This window comes from Hyposmocoma kahamanoa, unplaced genomic scaffold, assembly GCF_003589595.1.
Source record: "Hyposmocoma kahamanoa isolate Upper Pololo Valley unplaced genomic scaffold, ASM358959v1 160, whole genome shotgun sequence".
NCBI lineage: Eukaryota > Metazoa > Arthropoda > Insecta > Lepidoptera > Cosmopterigidae > Hyposmocoma > Hyposmocoma kahamanoa.
In genome coordinates, this window is record NW_020653575.1 from 7377240 (window position 1) to 7398479 (window position 21240).

Sequence of the window (21240 nt, forward strand, 5' to 3'; positions counted from 1 at the left end):
CAAGCACTGGAAATACGACCCTAATGGCAAGGACTTGAGTATGATTTTCAGTGCTCACTGCAATACTCAAGTCCTGACTTGAGTATTGAGTAGAGTTCTGGAATACGACCCTTAGACAGGTTGTAAAAAATGAAATTGTTGAGTATAGAACTGACCAACGCTTACTCTTAAAATAAAAAGCGTGCTTATGTGCTTATTTTAAAAAGCAAACTTTTTAACGGCTTTTCGTTTAAACGCCAACTTATACAGCTATAAAGCAGATAGTAAAATACATGACTTTTACTCACAAAGATAATACAAAACTAAGGGTCGTATTCCAGAACTCTACTCAATGCTCAACTCAGGATTTGAGCAGACTTGAGTATGATTTCAAGCACTGGAAATACGACCTTAATGGCAAGGACTTGAGTATGATTTCTAATGCTTTGAATCATACTCAAGTCCTGACTTGAGCATTGAGTAGAGTTCTATAATATGACCCTAGGATTGAGTGCATCTCAGGCGATTTAGATTTACGCGGAATTAGCTTGAGGCTGATATGTATTACCACTCTAGTCGTATTAAGCTGATTCATAGTCATAGATCTTTATCTAAATAATGTAACCTAACTTTGTTTTTAATAACACTAAGTGACGGGACGACCAAGTCGTGTGCCTGGTGGTAAGCGACACGCCTGTCATAACAGTTGCAGTGCCACTCAGAGCTTTAAATCACAAAGATCTGAAAGGCACTGCCGCTGCGCCCGACACCCTGAAACATAAGTTGATAAGTCCTATGTGCCTGTAATTTCACCAGCACCCTTGCCCTTCGAAAGCTTGTAAAGTAAAATATTTACACAAAAACAGGCCCTTTCGGGGTAAGTTACTTTTTTACCATATCTAACCTGCGTGAAATTTAAGCAGGAAGTGTTTCTATATGATTGTACCTGTGTTTATACTGTTATTTTGTATTGTTACAGCCATTACTGTAACTTTTTTCCTTTTCCCGTTCTTTACCTATTCCTATTTTACAATAAATGATGTGAACTGCCTAAAAATCATTTGATTACTCAAAATCCTCGGCCGCAACCTGTACCCGGCTGTTTAAAGAGTAAACTAAGTAAAACAAAAGTGGTACCGTCATCGAGGCGAAGAAAGCCATGGTTGGAGTCTAGATGCAGCTGGCGGTACTTGATCATGACGTACTCTTTGCAGTCGGGGCACTGCTCCGTGCGTACGCCGCAGTAGTTTTCGTGAGTGGGCAGCTCGCGACGAGGCAGCTCCAACTCGCAGTATCTGAGGGAATGTTATGACATGCCAGCGACGAAACGTAAACATAAAGTGTAGATCGACCATGTCACATAACGACTGTTGACAGCAATTCAACGGGGATAACAGTAACAAGTGCTTTAATCATTGACATACAATTATATGGACGTCGGGTCCGCGCTAAAAAGTGTCCGAACTTATAGGGCGTTAAAATCGTATACAGAGCGTCATTCACGCTTTAGTCTTCGTTTGTTCGACTGACAGCGAAGCAAGCAAAATTAGACAGTACTGCGATAACATTACAATTTAAATTCAACGTTTTAGCTTTTTCATATTCCTTTACATGTCATTGCGTTTAAATAGGTTGACTTGGGACATTTTTTTCGTGGTTTTTGTATTAGACCCGTCGTCCATTTATTTGTAAGTCAATGGCTTTAATCCATAGATTAGGCTTACACAATAAGACAAATAGTGTGACTCCTTTTACTTCTTCCTCGTTTTATGTGTAACGTCTTTAGTAGCTGTCGATCTCACTGTGAAAGAGTTCGTCCAGGGCAGTACTGCCATCTTACCTATTTCTGCCGCCAAACAGTAATGTGAGCAATACTACATTCCGGTGTAGGAGGGTAAGAGTGCTAGTGAAATTACAGGTACGTGACACTTGTCAACTTATGTCTCAGGGTGACGGGCGCAGTGGCAGTGCCCCTAAGATCTTTGTGATTTAAAGCTCTGAGTGGCACAGCAACTGTTACGGATAGGCGTGTCGCTTACCACCAGGTGCACGATTCGTTTGTCCCGTCACCTGGTACTATATTCATCATACTCTCATAACTAAGAAACTATTCCGCTATGCTGGTATAAAAAAATCAACATGTAAGCATTTAATAAAGGTTATTTTAATCTAAATTACTTTTTTTTCAATGTAAATGTAAGTACAACAAAAATAATAATATGACAACCCTATGCTACGAGCGAGCAAAGCATTGACGCACCAAACAGGACCGCACCGAGTTGGACTACATTTCTTGTTACAGGTTTGTGTAAACATTATATAACGGTTTCCTAAGTAACTCAAGTGTTGACCACGTCTTTTTTTTGTACCATTGAAGCTCTAATACACACTGAGCAACTTCAGAGCTTCAGTGAATGTTTTAATTGACTGCAATAACATATCGATACCTGCATGATTTGATGGTGTGTCCACATGAATCTCGTATGTGGTCCTCCAGATCTGTGCCACATACACTTTCTCCGCACTGCTTGCACGGTACTGGGAAGTAAAAATATATTCTTATAATTATTAATACAAGGATGGAACACTTAGAAAAAATGTCTCGATCCGATATGATTTGAACCAGCGTCTTTCAGCAAACCATGTCACACGCTATGTCAACCAGCCACGGAACGAACTAGAGGACCTTACGAACTTTTCTATGTGCTTGTTGTAAATGTTTGTTTCTGGTATTTAACGACTGTTTTACCGTAGCGCCATTTGTGAGAAATCTATTTCTTACTCAGCCAGGTATCTTTCTAGTTAGGGGCGTCGTAGTGGTAAATCTGCGGGATCCAACTGCGTCCACAACACCCGGTCAAGAGGCTGCACCGGGGGGTTTTTTATCGGAGGGTCAGTCCCATATAAAGCATTTTCCCCCGTTAAAAAAGGTACCTTTCCAGCTAACAACAGCTGCAAGAGATGTCGCTTTAATAATTAAGTTTAAGCAACCTTTAAGTTATTGAGTGTCATGTTTGACCACCATCATTGACTTACAATTATATGGCCGTCGGGTCCGCGCTAAAAAGTGTCCGAACTTATAGGGCGTTAAAATCGTATACAGAGCGTCATTCACGCTTTAGTCTTCGTTTGTGTCTTCTGACAGCGAAGCAAGCAAAATTAGACAGTACTGCGATGACATTACAATTTAAATTCAACGTTTTAGCTTTTTCATATTCCTTTAAATGTCACTACGTTTAAATAGGTTGACTTGGGACATTTTTTTCGTGGTTTTTGTATTAGACCCGTCGTCCATTTATTTGTAAGTCAATAACCACCATGACATTAAATTATTTTTGTAAAATCACTCCACTAGTTTGTTATAATTATTAATACAAACTTTGAACACTTAAAAAAAATTCCTTCGATCCGGTTGGGTTCGAACCAACGTCTTCCAGCAAACCTCACCAAACGCTATGCCAACTAAGCCAAGGAACTAACCAGCGGACCTCACGAATTTTCCTATGTGCATATTGCAGATCCTAGTTTTCGGTTACGTTTTAGTCGGAATATACACACAAGAAACAAAACTTAAAATATGTAACAATAAACACAAAAAAAAGTTGAGTTATTAACTGACATTTATAAGAACCACTGGCCACATATACCAGAACGTTTAATCGAAGTCAAAAGACGATTTAAGTTATTCTTTTTTCAAATTAAATGTTCTGGTATATGTGGCCAATGATCCATATGAACGTTATCATAATTCATAGTTTTTTTAGGCCCAATCTAGGTATATTGTGGCGGAACGGAATGGAAGCGAATTCTTGTAATGATATTGTACATGGCATAATGAACTATGTGGTCAATTGTGTAACTTACAAACTAGATCTTCTCGCGCATGCTCGAGAATGCTCACGCATTCCGCGAAAGATTTTGACTCGTATCTAGGTAGTTATCATAATAATATGGTAACAAAAATTCGCTTCCATTCCGTTCCGCCGCAATATAAATTGAGTCTTAGCGTTCCTGTAAATATATAAGTCCATGAGTGTATATTATGACACATGCCACAAGTAAATATTTGAGTGTTGGACCAACCTAGGAAACTCTCTGTACTGTAAGTGACCAAAGCAAAGAAATTAACTCTGGGACGCTCAGACTAGGAGCAATTTTATTTAATAATATTATTTTTAATAAGGCCAATAACACTCGGGCGTCAATGTCGGCAATGTAATGTCAAGGACCAATTCAGAAAAGTTAATTTCCAATTTCGTCCTAGCGGGAATCGAACCCTCATATTCTTGCAACCAGTGTTAGCCGTTGCTTCACCGAGGTCGTCAAAATTGGTGCTACAAATGCACATTGTCTTTTTCTTCTATCGCGAGGTCCATATTACCGCTAAATAAAATCCAATGGACCTTTATTATTATGCTCAGAATCAAAACCATATTTGATCCCTTTGACCTTTCTGCCTTTCTAAACCTACTCATTACCAACCTGGCTGAATAAAGAAAACTTTCATAGGTTTCTCACGGCCAAAAAGCCGCTAAAACCCAAAAAGAGAGATCTTCAACAGACACATAGAGTAATTCATTCCGTAGCTCACTAGGGAAAGCAAGCCCCGGTTAAGCGAAGTCGCTGGTTCCAGTCCAGTTGAACCAAAGGAATTAATAGCAGAAGAGCTCTTTGTGAAAGGGTGCGTCCGGTGTAGTACTGCTACTTTACCTATGTCAACTATCTGTGTCCAGGTTTTGAAGGGTAAGGGTGCTGGTGAAATTACAGGCACATGGGACTTGACAACTTATGTCTCAGGGTGACTGACGGGCTCAGCGGTGCGCCTCAGATCTTTGCGATTTAAAGCTCTGAGTGGCATTGCAACTGTTATGGACAGGCGTGTAGCCTACCATCAGGCGTACGACTTGTTCGTCCCGTCAATAGATGTTATTTAAAAAAAGTTTATATTTTGTTTGTTCAATCATGAAGATTGATCAACAATAAATTGTAGCAATGTCATCGCAGATATTAATAAATAACAAGGCAAGCAGTTGATGCCCCATTTTTGTGATACCAGTATCAGTATCATATATTTGATTGTGCTCTACAATTTTAAGTTTTGTTTGGTTTTCTCTGCTTTAGCTAATTGGCATTGCCGGCTCAAATAATGATACATAATATTGTCCATAATGCTTCTTACACAATTTGTGCAGTTTATCATGATGTTCCTGCAGCTCCGACTGTGGTACAGGCTCCTTGCATACAGGACAGACCTTGATGTTGCGTGCACAGTGCACTGTGTGGATTGTGAAGTTCACAGCCGGGATCTCCCGCTTGCTGAACATATTAACAAATAGGCAGTGTTAGAGATGCTGCAGGCTGTGCAACTAATAATAACAAAAAATGCCTGTATATCTTATTCAAATACATCCTTTATTGCACAAAGATAAGATATTAGAAACACATGTTACAAGGGACACACACAAAGGCGAGCTTCTCTCTAGAAAAGGTCTCTTCCAGTCAAACCCATTTTTGTGGTGAAGAACGAAAATCTGCAGGACTATTCATTACAATGAATGATAGTATATACACCAACATAAACTTAATATACATAAATAAATAAAACACATTATGTATTGTTACCTAAACAAATTATTAACTTATATTTTACTAGCAGTAGACTTCCTTGTGAAAGATATCGTCCAGAGAACTACTGCCACCTTAACTATTTCTGCCGCCAAGCAGTAATGTCAGCATTACTGTGTTCCAAATTGTCATGGGTAAGGGTGCTGGTGAAATTACTGGCACATGGGACTTGTCAACTTATGTCTCAGGATGACGGGCTTTAAAGCTCTGAGTGGCACTGCTACTGTTATGAACAGGCGTGTACCTTATTACCACCAGGTACACGACGTGTTGGTCCCATCCCTTGATATTATAAAAAAAAAAGAATATCATTGTTGACAGGGTCCAAGGTTCATTCCTTGAACACTGGACCAAAATTCACACATACCCTAAACATATTTGTTATTACTAACATTGGTGTGTAAGTTATTATTTGTTTTACTAACCAATATGGTTGTAAAACATTTGTAATAAATAATTTGAATTTCAAAAGAAAGAACAAAAATGAAGTGGAAAAAAATATTTTAATTCAATAATGTATAACATATTCACACAAGTTGAAGTTGAAGTTGAACATATTCACACAATGTATTTGTTTGTTCTATTGATACAGTACCTATTATACAGTACTATTTTTAAATTCCAATATACAGAGTTAATTTATACAGAGGAACGGCCTTTTAAGAGTCATTGATGTTTAATAAATACAAGAGAATATTATTATAGAGGCAACCTTTAACCCCGTAAAAAATAACTACAAACCAAGGTTAATAAACTTGTGTATCTAAAAGCGTTAAGATAAAATTTAAAGTGATTAGATAAATATATTGTTCTGGTCGGTATTGTGTCATGATTTCAAGAAAAATATGCAATCATTTAAATATAGAATATCACTATATACACTTCAATGAAAGTAAAGTGTTAAAATGAAGGCAAACAAGATATTACAATAGAAAAATGACAATGCAATTATAAGTTCCGCGAAACTTGCGAGTTTTCATATATTATAAAGACAAGAGTTCCCGAAGTGTTAATCATTCATATTAATGCAAATAGTAATCTAGTTTTATTAGGAGGGAAGAGAATTTTATTAGTATAGAATTATGAACATTGATTGGGAAGGACCTATCTCCCAAGACACAGGTTTACTTTGAGAGATAATGTATAACTTGCTCTAGTATCAATAAGTATATATTTCTTTCATTTCATTTCAATTACTAGATGCAACTAGATGCTCTCCTCTTCAATTCAGATATCATAGACAGTCCTCTATTAGTGCATGGTGAGGGGAGGAAATGGCTGCACATATCCTATTACAATGCTCCGGCCTGGCTACAGGCCAAAGTACCTGGAAGTCCTCAAATTCTTTGTCAGGCCCACAAAATATGCTGAGGTGGCACAAGTAGGACCTTGCATACATCACATGCAAAATAGGCACCTAGACGTCGAGTCACACACCAACCCATTACAACATACCATACCAATTGACTGTTCTGGACAGTTGTCTTCATCACAAAAGTCACAAATTCATTAACACATTCAGCCAAGGGCCCCCAGGGAAAAAATCATGGGAATCACTTTTTTTTTACTCATATATTTTCTAATGGTATTAATTTAGTGTGTGTAATTAATTTTATAAACCCCTTCCCCTGTGCCCTGTTACTCTTTTTTTTTTTCAGTTGTATCAGGCACGATACACTGGCCTGGTAGCTTTATTTCATACATTTAGCTAAATGTAGCTAATATTTAATCACTAAATAATTATTAATTATCATTCATTAATCAGCAATCTAATTATTAATATATAAGCTAAGTTTATTGTAGTAAATTTGATCCCACTCAGTAAATTAATTCAGTAATTTAAAAAAAGGCAATTGAAACAATATCGCACTGTTAATACAATAGTGTATTAACTCAAAAAGAGAACCTTATCAGAATCGATAAAAAACGAATTACTCACTTCCCGCAAAAAAATCACTAAAATTTATATGTTTTAGTTTATTATAGCCACACGCAAAATAGGCGCTTTGTCGTCGAGTTGCGGATACCAGCCCGTTGCACCAAGTACCAAGTACCAAGTAGTTTATTATAGACACTTAAACAATTTCTCAAATATATTCAAAAATAAAATGGAAAAACAATTTCACATTTTTGAATGAGGATTATTTTGGCGAGAACTAGCATACATAAAGTATATCTCGTTTTGAGTTAAGTACATATCTTTTGATTGTTTCTTACAATATTCTAACGACGGTTTCTTTGACGTGTAGAGAATCAAATTACACATTCAGTAATGATATAATATTGAATTTCACATAGTTTGAGTTACAACACTATTGTAATAGCAGTACGATATATTCAATTTTTTTTTCTTTATTGAACTAACTTCAAAACTATCACAGATATTTATATCCCAAAAACACTGAACGATTTGTGAGGGCCAGGGCTTTCAAACTTTCATACAATATGTTTGAAACTACATATGCACTGAGATAAGTTGGCCAAAAGAGGCAAGCCTTACCTGTGTATAGGCAGGGACACAATGGCCTGGGACAAGGGTGTATTTCAAGGTATACCACATTACGTTGAACATGTTAACGAATAATATATATGCTCCTCTAACAAGATTCTGGTTGATATTCAAAATTTGTCATTTACGAGATAAAAAACTATAGTAAAACAAGAACTTTATACTAAACGCAGCTACTATGTAATTGAATTTCAGATTATTTCTATGTATGATATATCAAGTAATAATTTTACAAAGCATAATTTTATTTCTAGATTTTTATTCACTCTTCTCAGTGTAATAAATGACTGAATTTGTGACTTCTGAGAGTGTTAAATCAAATATATTTCCTTACCTAAGCTTTTTTCGGTTTTTCAAAGAGGGTACATCTGCTTTCTTTGTAGCAGATTCTCATTAGACAAAAATTTTATGATACACTCCAAGAACAACAACACTTTCAACATTGCAACCCTATCTAGCAAACATTAATGCTAATTATCTAAGAAAAATAACGAGAGAGCTTTTACAACAAATCCTTTTGATGAAAGGTAAACAACCGAGAAAAAAACTACAACAGCTGTACATACATTTGATCCATATAACATCTAAAAATAAACTATGCGTACGTACTTAGATATAAATAGGACAAATATTGACACAACAGTTTTATATACTTTGCAGCGTGTACTCACCAATTTGGGCAGATTTTTTGCTCCTGTTCATCCATTTTCACAATATTCTACTTAAACTGGAGTACTTTTTAACATAATATGATCGAAACAGTTCCTTGTTTTGTTCAAGCAATAATAGATAACTCCTACACACGCTTTGCTCTAATGGATTTTTATCGTTTCACTAGTTTAAATACTTGTTATCAATTCAATATGTACCCGATTTGAATATGAAATAAAATTTCTGAATTTTCTATATCTCGGTAAACCCCTAACCAATATTTTTAAAAATTTGACGTTAAGTAGTGTTGTCTAAGTAACGACATATTTATTGAGTATCGATAGTGGTTACAGCGAACAGTTGAATCGATTAAACGCTTATTACACTTCCCAACTTCAAAGACTCTGCGTAAGGTTGGGCATATTTTCGATTTAGGGAGAGCCGCCCGCTGTTATTAACTTATATAATTTAGGTCGTCCAAATAAGGGACCTAAATGCCTAACTCATGTAATAGACCTCCCTAAAATGCTTACTACACTATCCGATTTCAAGGGCCCTGTCATAAATCATACACTCTTTGGGCTCTTTTAATTAGCTGCTCCGCAGTGGCTAGGTATACTTACATTTCATTGTAGTCTGGATTTGGATGGAGAAAGGATTATTTTGAAGTGAAATTGAAAGTTTTTAACCCCACGGGCGGCTACATTACATTACCGCCTTCAGGCGGTAACGGATTTTTAAAGTTTAATTGCACTTTCTACTACTCATTCATAAACGTTAAGATTAAGCAAAAAGATTGAGGGTCGTATTCTAGAACTCTACTCAATGCTCAAGTCAGGATTGCACTGGAAACACAAGCACTGGAAATACGACCCTAATGGCAGGGACTTGAGTATGATTTCGAGTGCTTTAAACCATTGAGTAGAGTTCTAGAATACGACCTTTAATGCTCGAAAAACCTGAATTATTTAATTTAAGCTTGAGTATAGAAAAAATACTAAACATTTGGTAAATTAATTTTATAAATTCAAATTCTGAAGCATTAGAAATTATTTATTTTAGACATAATATATCTTTAACCATCATGGCTGTATTAGTTTTTACAACATTTTAGTTCGTGTTGGAAGAATAGCTGGCCATCTGTTTATATAAAAAAAACGAAAAACCCTTTTTTTTGCAATTTGCAAAATCTGTAATTGTGTTGCGATATTTGTTCATACAAAAAATAAATTATCATTAGATTCATTTCCTCGCAAATGTGAAAATGAAAAGCGTTGTATGTAGCACGGGCCGTAAAAAATTCCAACCCTTGCAAGTCATTGGAGCTCTCTGCCTTCGGCTTCGGACTTCTAAGACTCTCGTAATTTCTTATTTACCGCCCTCTTAATACACAATGTTAATAATTCATCACAATAATTTGCTGCAAACAGTGTCTAACACACTCTTGTTAGTTCTTTTTTACCGCCCTTGTACACAACGTACTGTCGTTCACTTCTTGCCCGTGGACCACCTGACTGGTTCACCTGGGTGGACCACGGGCAATTATTTCTTCTCGTGGATCACATATGCGTTGGTCACTTTCCACTGTAAAAGTGCCAAATGACAATGTTTGTCACTATACTTTTCAAAGTCTATGTCTATATAATAAAACGCCTAAATAATTAATTTCACATATTATTTATTAACTTATTTAACAAAATCAATAATCACTGTATTTACATTAATGAAAATAAAGTATAATAACATGCTTAAATAAATAACTAGAATATTTAGCATTAGGAATAAAAGGAAGATCTGTATTGGCTCGTTATACAATGATTATTGTTTTTACAGAACATTTAGCTTTATTTTTATCACACATGGCTATTAATCAATATCATGAGATAATTACTTAAGAAAAACGCAACATGTTGAGTACCAGCATTTCTTTCTAGATTTCTCTAGCAACAAAAGTACACATCTTAACGCGCCTACGACAGCATTCACATATTAAAAGCTGTCCATTGATGACATCATATAAAGCATTATTTTATATAACTAGTACAAACACATTTTAACACAATCTACCTACATGTAACCTGGTGTTACGTTATAGTTCACATATCCAATGCGTAATAAATAAGCCATTAGAAACTGACGGTTTGTTTGTAAGCTTGCGCCGTCTGTACCGTTAATGGTACTGCGAACTACTAAACAATTTAAAAGTATCCTTTATTACCTAATTTTAGCACTCTTTTTTTATAAGAGATCTATAGAATCAATGCACGAAAACACTGTCCAAAAACACTAATATTGTCCTCTCTGGAAGCCAAGGCCAACGCCGCGCATAGTGTGCGTGGTGGCTCTTGCGACTTCGTATTGAGCTTGCATAGCTTGGAATAACTCTTCTTGCTTTTTTATTGGATCTGCTGTTTTGTCTACCGGCTCAGTTTTTACTGCTTCTGGAGACAAAGAAGTTGAGACATGAAAAAAATAAAAGAAACATTGTGCCCATCCGAAAAGTTGTTTGTTTCTTGAGTAAAACAAGTGATTTTGATATATAGGCTAGAAATAATAATTCTAAGTGGGTGGCCGCAATGAAGAAAGTTGCATAATAGTGCAATGATTTGCTATTTTGACAATTAACGATAGAGTACTTTTATTTTGTTTAGTAATAAACATACCTGGTTGCTTGATACCCATTAGCCGCATAAACTTGGAGACCTGTTTGCCATCGTTGTCCTGGGCGAATCGCGTGCCGCTCCACTTGGCCGCTTCCTCCGCCTCCGACTTGTTCTTATTGGACCATAGCAGCTTGCGTTTTTGCACCTGTCGAATGCAAATATTTACGTTAGTTTGTGAACTTTGAAAATAGCTTCTCCCTGGAATTAATTGTAAAGAAAAGGCAATTCTATATTTCATCTCAGTTAATCATCTCTCAAAATAGTGTTTTTGGCAGTTTCAATTTTTTTTAAATAGTGACAGAAGTCTCTGTTTACGCATAGCAACACCTGTGATAGCAGAATCCAAAAATGACCTAAACTAAATTCATAAGACCATACACCAGTAAAACTACAACTGTACGGTGTTGTAACTGTCTATAAACATTAATAAGTCATAATTGAGCTTTAAAATCTTAATAACAGCACTGATTTGTTAAATTTTAAATAAGGTTACTGTTTAACCCTATGACCGCCATAGACACTTTAAAGCGTCAATGAAACCATATGTTATTTGTGTAAACTAGTTGAAGATGGCTTCATAGTTGCATTATATATTCAGTTATGTTTTTCTTTGTCTTAAAATTGAATTAAAATAAGGTTAACATTCATAACAAGTCACATCACTAGACTTGGCGCCTAGGAAACAAAATGAGTTTTTGTCAGTGGCGGTAAAAAGGGATACTTTTTGTCATCAGCCTATTGACTAGTAAACCAACGTAGTTTAGGGTCTCATTGATATTTACAGCGCTTGAATTGTAATATGAAGGCAGGCCGGAGGACTGTGTAGGCACGTCGCTGGCGGCCGCTCGCAGCTGCTGCGCTGTCGCCATCGACCCATCCGGCGTCTTGATCTGGAGACCTACACGATCAATAGAAAAAATAAATGAGTACGACGAAATATAACGAATAACTCTGGCTATGGCGATAAAACGTGCTTTAAAACTTATCTAAGTTATTACATAACATCGTATATAACCAGAACGAAATTTAATTTGTTTGAAAATTATTCTGCCAAATCATTACGGTGACAACTACGCTCCGATTGGTCAGTCCGAATCAGTAACAATTGAGGGGTGTCGTCAAATATTTCACTTCAAATCGACCAGTTTAACTTGATCTTTGCTATAATGGAGGAAAATTGAAAAATTACACATTCATTATTTAATAAATGTGATTCCGTTTGTTTTGTGATTAGATGTTTGCTGTTTTTTCCACACCACCAAATGGAACAGTCCCTCATAGTTAGAGATATTATCTTTATTACAATAAATACAGAATATTTTTGGAATACACGGAGACATACACACAGGTCAGTTGTTGGCGCTGTACTATTTCGGTTTTCTAATTTGTGATTTCAGCGCAAACGAGTTGATATTTAAATGTGATCAATAAATAAAGAAAATAAATATTTCACAACACCACATACGTTGCTCTGATGCCAAAGTAAGTAACGAAAGCACTTGTGGTATGGAAATCGGAAATAATATATATATAATACCACAAACACCCACACCCGAGACAATATAAAAAAATTAGTTTCTACCCGGCCGGAGATCAAACCCGGGACCTCAGAGATGGCGATACATAAAAACTGGTGTGCAAGCCACTCGATCACGGAGGTCGTCAAACGTATTATAAGACATATAAGGCCCTGATTTGCCTGATAAGTTGCCAGGGATGGATGGCCCTTATTTCGTCTCTATTTCTGGTTATATACTCGATATTACATAATATTGTAAGATTACATTATAGAGGCAATGGTTACACACAAGTTTCGACAAGAAACCTTACCCATTTTTTCCATAACTTCTAATTTCTTATTGACTTTGTAAGATGAAGGTCTGTAATCTCCGGAAGGAGGCGATCCACGCCTCTCTCTGAAATAGATAAAACCGATTAACAAAATTTATTGCTAGTGCAGATGTTCAAGAATTCATAATCCAGATGCTTCACGGGAATTAATCTTTCCTTGTACCTACCGTCTGCCATTTTGTAGTTGGTAGGGACAAAGTCAATAGAGTATGGGGTAGTAAAGAGCTTAAATTTGTAACTCACAACTGGCAGGTAAGGTGGAAACGGTTTGTACAGTATTATGCCTTCTGGTGTTATAGTTTCGATGATCGGTTGACTAGCCCTAATTGTATATAAGCTGCATTAACAGTCAGAGTAGTTGTGATGCAATTATGAGATTAATTCAGAGGATAATTACCCAGAGGAATGTCCCTGAGGTGGGAAAGCGACAGCGCCCCGTGATCTGGATCTGTGCTCCCCATGTTTGCTGTTACCCGATCTGCAACAAGACACGGAGTGTCTTCGTATGATTAACGATATTATGCAACATCAAAAATTTAATTAAATGACATATCGGTACGGCGTTTTTCAATCTACATTGACAATTAAATTTAACATTTTAGTTTCTCTCTGTTCTGGGAACTGGGCTTGTAGAGAAATTTATGTTAACATATACGTGTTGAACTATTCCTGGACCTCGATTCAGAACTCTTCGATATTTTAATCGAAATCTTCGATTGGATATCATTCTCGAATCAAAGAATAATATCAAATATCGTTATCCTACAGCGTTTACGGAGTTAGTCGGTGAAATACGAAAAATGAAAATCCTTTATATTTTTAAGACTAACTCTTCCTTTGCGGAAGTCGCGGATCCGGGACGGACCTATTTCCGGTTCTTATGGACGGCCAGTTAACTTTCGCAAGTTAAGAGTTAAAGGCCCTCAAATATAAGAACGCATTAGTCTTGCATTAAAATAAATTAATAAAACTTAACAAAATCCAGACTATTTAAAATAATAATAGATTTCCATGTTACATTCTTGCTTTGTAAAGAATAGGACGTTCGGTAACGTTCATTCGATAACTGTGTTCTAAATAACGTAACAGCCTTTGCCGGTTGAGAAGTTCAAGTAATCATGCGACTGTGACGTCATTTCGGTTCGGTTGCGAATACCACAGTTTGACGTTCGATTCGGGCGTTGTGAATAAAAATGAAAAGAAATCGTGCGATATCAAATGGAATCGGTCGACAACAGAGTCATCGTAAGGTTCTGAATCGACCCCCTGTAGAGTGTGACGTGGTTCTCACCGTCGCTCCTCGGATCGCCGGCTGTGCCGCTCCCTGTCGCGCTCGCGGTCTTTGTCGCGGTCGCTGCGGTCCGCGCGGTCTCGCGAGCGGCGGTCGCGGTCGCGTTCCCGCTCACGCTCTGTGAACCTGCACAACATCAAACTTCTTTATAATAATTCATTCGGACTATAGTCTACTCAAGTTGGCGACCTAGTATAAGCTCATCTCTTTCGCACTACTTCATGAAAATTACAAGGACATAAGGTTAAGAGGGCGTTTACGAGCGTTAAAATAGTAAAGGCTCGTGCATAAAGGCGTTTAAAAAATGAAACAAATATTTTTTAATACATTTCTATAATATTTTTTTCAACAATCTCACATGTTACGTCAGTCAATGTCTTAAACCGAATCACGGAGTAAGATGGTATCAGTCCATTAAAAAAGCCGAAGTCGCAGGTAAGGTTATTATTATTTGTGACTCTCACAAATAATAATAACACACATACTAAACATAGCAACTAGGGAAACCCTGTGTCGCGGGCGCCATGGACATACACATAGACAACCACAAATTACACCCAAACTCACGAGAGAAATAAATGTAGGCCATACCATTATTTCTCCCGGCCCGGGAATCGAACCTGAGACCTCTGCATGGCAATCCGGCATGGTATCCATTTGGCCACGGAGGCAATCAAATAAGTAGCAACTAGAGAAAACAACCCACGTCCGCACCGCACAAATGTGAAAACCGACAAAATAGCTTTTATTAATATATTTAATTATATATATATTTAATAATAAATATATATTTAATTATGAATGCGGCTTTAATGACTTATCTCTAACCAGTAAAGTGCGGCTGTTTTTCTCAGTACTAGGTTGCTAACTTCAATAGACTGTAGTTCGGTTCTGAATGCAATAATCGCCGTTTTGTTCGAAGTGTCAACCGACTTTATACCAGTCCAAGCGCACTCTACTCTCGTGTTTCAAGAAACTCAAGCTTTTAAAACACTGTTATTTGGACAAAATTTGAAGATACCTGGGCGATACGGCGTCACGAGCGTCTCTGCCGAAGCCTGGTGGCGGCTCGCCGCCAAAAGGTTTCAGATCCATTAGAGCTGGTGGCTGCAAAACAAACGAATTCTTAAATCACGTGAAACTCAACATCGCCTGTCAACTCTGTTAAAATGAAACTCCTAAGAATTTACTAATTGTTGGCTGTATTTACCTTAGAATCTGCAGGGCGGTCGTCAGGCCTGTCGCCTAGCAAACCGCGTCGGGATGGACCGCTATCGTAGCTTCCGCGACTGCGATCCGACTTTTCTAACCTACTACAAAAATTCATATTCATAACAGATTTGAAAAAACAAATATACGCGATTTAAATCCGGAAAAATAGTTTCATTTCCTATGTGTAACAATCGCGAAAACCTAAGAACTCGATATATAACAGTATTACTTCAAAAGCAAAAATTAAGGTGTGTAATAATGGGGCATGTTACGGGAAAGAATTCTGTGTTAAAGTAATTGTAGAAAACAATAATAAGCAAAAAAATAGAACAATTAATTAAGTTAAAACTAATGACGCGCACACACTCATAGCCCCGCACTAGGGAAACCCTGTATCGCGGGTGCCATAGACACACACATAGGCAGCCACAAATTACACCCAAACTCACGAGAGAAAGAAATTTCAGCGTGGCAGTCCAGCATTAGGACCGCGTAAATTTGCATGGCAATTTTAACTGTTGTTTTTTTCTTTGTCTCTTTTTTTGTCAGAGGTTCGGAAGGAGTCATTCATGTTACCTGCATCGGTCGTCTCGTCGCGACTGCGTGGGCGTCCGCTTGTCCGGTCGCGCACGCGGCGACGTCTCGCGGCGTTTGTCGCGTCGCTCGTGGTCGACGTCGCGGCGGTCTGACTCGCGCTCACGGGTATCAACTGGATTAAAATACAATGTTTCTAAAATTTTATCACTCAGTATTGACAAAATATCAATCAAATAAATTACATTCAGTTTGGAAAAGCTTTTTTTTATAATACCAAGTCAAAGTCAAAGATTATTTATTCCATAGGTAAAATAAATTTACACTTGAAATCGTCACATTTAAGCTACTGCTCGTTGACTACGCTGATCTCCCTGAGAAGAACGAGCAAGAAACTCTAGGGATTGCTCTTTTCAAATAAACTTAAATGCTATGGAGTACACTTTGAATCAAATTTGTGTGGATTCTGGAGCCGTGTCGTCTTTCCATACATCTTTATCTAACACGTAGTCTTCAATTTTGTAATATGATTTTTCGATCAAAATATTTTTAATGTAGTTTTTAAACTTAGGAAATGATAAACTTAATATATGCTCCGGAATCTTATTGTAAAAACGTATACAGTTCCCCATAAAAGAGTTCTTTACCTTGGTTAAACGAAATCGTGGTACCATGAGTTTGGTCTTAGCTCTAAGGTTAATATTATGGATATCTTCTTCCTTATTGAAATTATGTATATTTTTACGAGCATACAAAATATTTGAGTAAATGTACTGTGATGCCACAGTCATGATACCAGTCTCCTTAAACTTTTCTCTGAGAGAAACCCGAGAGCCTAGACGGTACACAGAACGAATCGCTCGTTTTTGCAATACAAATATGGTTTGAATATCTGCCTCTTTACCCCACATGAGAATCCCGTAGGACAGTATACTATGGAAGTAACTAAAGTAAACTAGTCTAGCAGTACTAACATCGGTAAGCTCACGTATTCTGCGGACTGCGTATGCATCGGAGCTTAACCTGCTGGCCAGGGAAGATATATGTGGACAGGGTAGATATATAAGTAACGGAACGATCAAGTTGTCCGCCAGGTGGTACGCGATATTCATATCCATAGCAGTTGTAGTGCCACTCATAGCTTTAAATCGCAAAGCCTTATGGGCACTGCCACTGCGCCCGTCACTCTGAGACATAAGTTGACAAGTCCCATGTGACTACAATTTCATCAGCACCTTTTAAAACCAAAATGCAGTAATTACTGCTTGGCGGCAGAAATAGGTAAAGCGGCGGTACTTTCCTGGATGAACTTTCACAAGGAGCTCTACTGCTACTAGAACCACCATACCATACTGTTGTTGTCCCTATCTACTGACCCCAGAGATAGGGTTTTCCGGAGAGACTACAGGCTCGACGGCAAGACCAGGATACAGCGGGCGTCCGGGCCAAGCCCTCCGCCTTTGTCTCTGGCGGACCCGGACTTGGGTATGGACTCGCTGGGGTTCGTGGTTAGGTTAGAGACGGACATGTTTGTACGTGCACCCGGGGCGGCTCACCTAAGGCATTAGCCTTACAGAGAACTGGATGAAGTGCATGCAAACGTGCTGATCCGGGGTTAGGCCTGACTTAAGCGAGCTCGCACAGGGACCATCTAAGTCCCCTTAGTGACATAGGGGCACTATAAACAAAACTTATGTAGAATGATGTGAGACTGCCACTAAAGTTTCACTGAGGGCTTTTTTGCCATTTTCTTTCCGATCTCACAAAAACATCTTCATCACAATTGCTTGTAAATGATATGATTGCATGGTAGCTAATGGTGGTAAATTATGGTGGCTAACTATAATACCCTAAAAAACCTATGGGCCTTTTTTCTTTCCATTGCAGCCATGGTCGGTAAGGAGTTTTTTTTTGTACCAAGACACACTTCCTTACATTGGTCAGGTTCATGTTGAAGCAAGGAGGTTATTTAAGTTCAAAATTAAAACATTAGCTTCAAATGTTATCTAAACAGAAATTTAGCAGCCAATACATTATTAAGAATTTCTTGTAATTGATTTTAATTAATTTTCGTGTAAAAATTTTGCAAATTTTTTTTTTTACAATCTGTCATGGCTGTATGCATGTCTGCTGTTTACATCATTTTAGGTCGAGTTGTATCATCTATGGAAGAATTTTAAAAAATCGCCATTCGCGAAATCCGTAATAGTTGTGAGTGAACCATATTTATATAGTTCCTCACACATGTGATGAAAATAATTGTATGTATCATGAACAGTAAAAAAATACAAAACTAGAGTTATTAAAGCCTTTGAATTGGAATTGGAATTGCTATAATATAATATAGTATATATAATATTTTGCCAGCAGCGATAGCAGAATTATCCATAAACATACTTAAATAGAAATTATTTGACTTGTATATATGATATCAAAGATTATTTAAAATGAAAAGAAATTGACACAACCTCGTTCATAAGAATAACTGGTTCCATATATTTACAAGATTTTTTTAATAATTTATCTAATGTAATTAAATCACTGCAAGGACTTACTTTTAAATCACAACTGACAAAATGGCTTTTGACACATTGCTTTTAAATAAAGAATATTTAGAAGTTACAAATACCAATTGATGATTTGAAATGCAAATTAATTTGTGATTGTAGAGACGAATGTGAAATACCATTACCATTTGCACACCTGCGTGCAAGATCTGTATTCTACTCTACTCTATTCTTTGACTTCAGGTTTCCAAGAAACCCTTGTTAGTAATTCCTTTTATTAATACACAATGTAATATTACGATTCATTCATGCAATCACTTTTTTATGAAAGTAGAACCATGTCATTTGAAAATAAAAAATAAAAAAAAGCCCTGGTCTATAATTCAAGTGTATGCATCTACAAAACAGGCTAGTGACGAAGAAAAAAAACATATTTTACAGATCTCTGCAAGATATTATAGAGGGAACACACAAAATATAACTATACCATAATTAAATTATATATAATTAAAAGTTTTTAAAGGAAACTTCCAAGAAAGAGTCAGGACTGATGATATGACCATGACAGCTGGATACCTAAGAGCTTGGTAGAGGCCAATATGACAAATTTGTGAATGTATATTTTTTATTGGGAAATCTAAAAGTACTGAAAACAAAAAGCCTTTGTCACTATAAATGAAAACATTTTTATAATTGTGAATGGTAGTAATTCAATCTGGACCGTGATTTTCAAACAGAATCAAATCCCTTTTGAAGGACTTATAGCTTACTGCTTTCAATGACTAAAATCTATATTTCAAACAAGTAAATATCGAGTTTCACAACATACCTGAGCTTCGGTGATCGTCTCTGTTATATCTGGCAGGTGCAGGCTCAGCAGGCGGCAGTTCTGGTTCAGACTCCCCTTGTGAATCCTGCGACAAACAATTATCTACTAAATACCAATAACATAAGGTAGGTGTAGTGTTAGTCTGGTAATTTTTGGCATATGATTTCAGTATAATAAAATTTGATGTGTCGCACTAATGTTAGAATTATGATGTTATTAATGTTATATATTTTTTATTTATTTATGATTTATTTTATACGCTTCCACCTAAGTGTTTGTTGTTGTACCAAATTAAATACATTTAATTGAAAGATACCTATCTGAAACCTATTTAAGAACACATTTGATTAGAACAAGTTTAAACTGTATTTATTTAGTATTATGGCATTTATTTTTATTTTCCTGTTTACCTTCTCTCCAACATAGTAAATGGATTCCATCTTGCATCTTGAACCTTGCTAAAAATTGCATTAAACGGTGTATCGAATATAGTCACCAATTTTATCCATAATTTGTCTCAAATTTCTAGAATAAAACTGTATAACAATGACAAATTTTGTTTTCGTGAACTTTTCAAGTCAGAATAAAAACGACTAATTCCTAAATAATGAGCATCAAAAAGGATACATCGAAGCAAATATTTCATACTCTTTAAAGTATAAGAAACAATATAATTGTTAATCGTATAACTATGATACGATCATTCTGATTCTTTGCTTGATTCTTAATATCTACGTACTCACTTGGAGAAACCTTTAGCAGTGAAGAGGCGCGACGGCCAGTCATGGGGCGCTCTTGACGACCTCAGCGTGTACTCGAGGGGTATTTGACTTTTGTTTTGTGTCAATTTACAAATGGGTAACATATAAAATAATAAAAGTGTTAATATCATCGTTGAAAACAGACGACGAACATATTTTTTTTTTTTTATTAATTTTTTTTTTTTTTTTTAACGAATGATATATAGAAGTAAGAGTGAATACTAACTATATGTAGATACTACAGTTTTAGTACTTAGAGCAATATGAGAGATTTAAAGGACTATAGCTTTAGTTCTATTTAAACTATTTTTACGGTAGAATGTTTGGTGTTAATGTGGTAGTTACCTCGCTCATGTCCATGTTGACGTCATCGTAGTTGGTGTCGTCATCGCGCCGCCTGAAGCCTCCTGTGCCGCCACTCGAGCCCTAAAATATCATTCTATTGTCAAGCAGAGAACGCAGATTAGTATCCGAACCTAAACTATACATATAACTACTGTAAATTTATACTTCTTCAAAAATAAATTTGAATGTTGACTAAAGAATTACAAATCGCAGGAATATTATAAAGAATTTTATCTAATTCAAGGTCGCTTGAAGACTTACCGTGTATTGATGGCTTGAATATCGCTCAGATTCATTATCATCATCACTACCGTAACCCACGAGGGAGTCCATAATTATTTTTAGGAATGTTTTATCGTTTTAGATTTAATCGCACGAATGCGACAAGTAATTAAAGCCAAACGAAAATTTTATCAGCCAATATTCAACAAGACAAACAATATGTTGATCTAGGCAAGCAATATGGCGGCCGAGTATAGCTGT

At 36.6% G+C, this 21240-nt stretch overlaps 2 protein-coding genes across 4 annotated transcripts in view; both read right to left on the minus strand.

Moving 5' to 3' along the window:
• The window catches only part of LOC113225474, a 28258-nt gene extending 19439 nt beyond the window's left edge, over nucleotides 1–8819 (minus strand). Inside the window, exons 1-4 of the mRNA XM_026457792.1 lie at nucleotides 8785–8819; nucleotides 5159–5295; nucleotides 2427–2517; nucleotides 1117–1274 (exon numbers count right to left, since the gene is read on the minus strand). Coding sequence (XP_026313577.1) covers nucleotides 1117–1274; nucleotides 2427–2517; nucleotides 5159–5295; nucleotides 8785–8819 — 421 coding nt within the window. The remainder of the gene's footprint in view (nucleotides 1–1116; nucleotides 1275–2426; nucleotides 2518–5158; nucleotides 5296–8784) is intronic.
• A 1587-nt stretch (nucleotides 8820–10406) lies between these two features.
• Nucleotides 10407–21230, minus strand: LOC113240686 (arginine/serine-rich coiled-coil protein 2). 3 transcript variants are annotated; one of them, XM_026478067.1, is made up of 12 exons: nucleotides 21019–21230; nucleotides 20758–20838; nucleotides 19652–19736; nucleotides 16358–16490; nucleotides 15780–15879; nucleotides 15591–15676; nucleotides 14570–14695; nucleotides 13676–13756; nucleotides 13258–13343; nucleotides 12210–12325; nucleotides 11428–11572; nucleotides 10407–11205 (listed from the first exon to the last, which is right to left on the minus strand). In XM_026478067.1, the coding sequence occupies exons 1-12, from the start codon at nucleotides 21088–21090 to the stop codon at nucleotides 11051–11053; spliced, it is 1266 nt and encodes a 421-aa protein (XP_026333852.1). In that variant the 5' UTR covers nucleotides 21091–21230; the 3' UTR covers nucleotides 10407–11050. The 3 variants fall into 3 exon arrangements, with proteins under 3 accessions (XP_026333852.1, XP_026333851.1, XP_026333853.1); XM_026478066.1 differs by having other exon boundaries at nucleotides 10425–11205; nucleotides 15780–15882; XM_026478068.1 differs by having other exon boundaries at nucleotides 10429–11205; nucleotides 15780–15882; nucleotides 20758–20851; nucleotides 21019–21168.
• Between the last annotated feature and the right edge of the window lie 10 nt (nucleotides 21231–21240).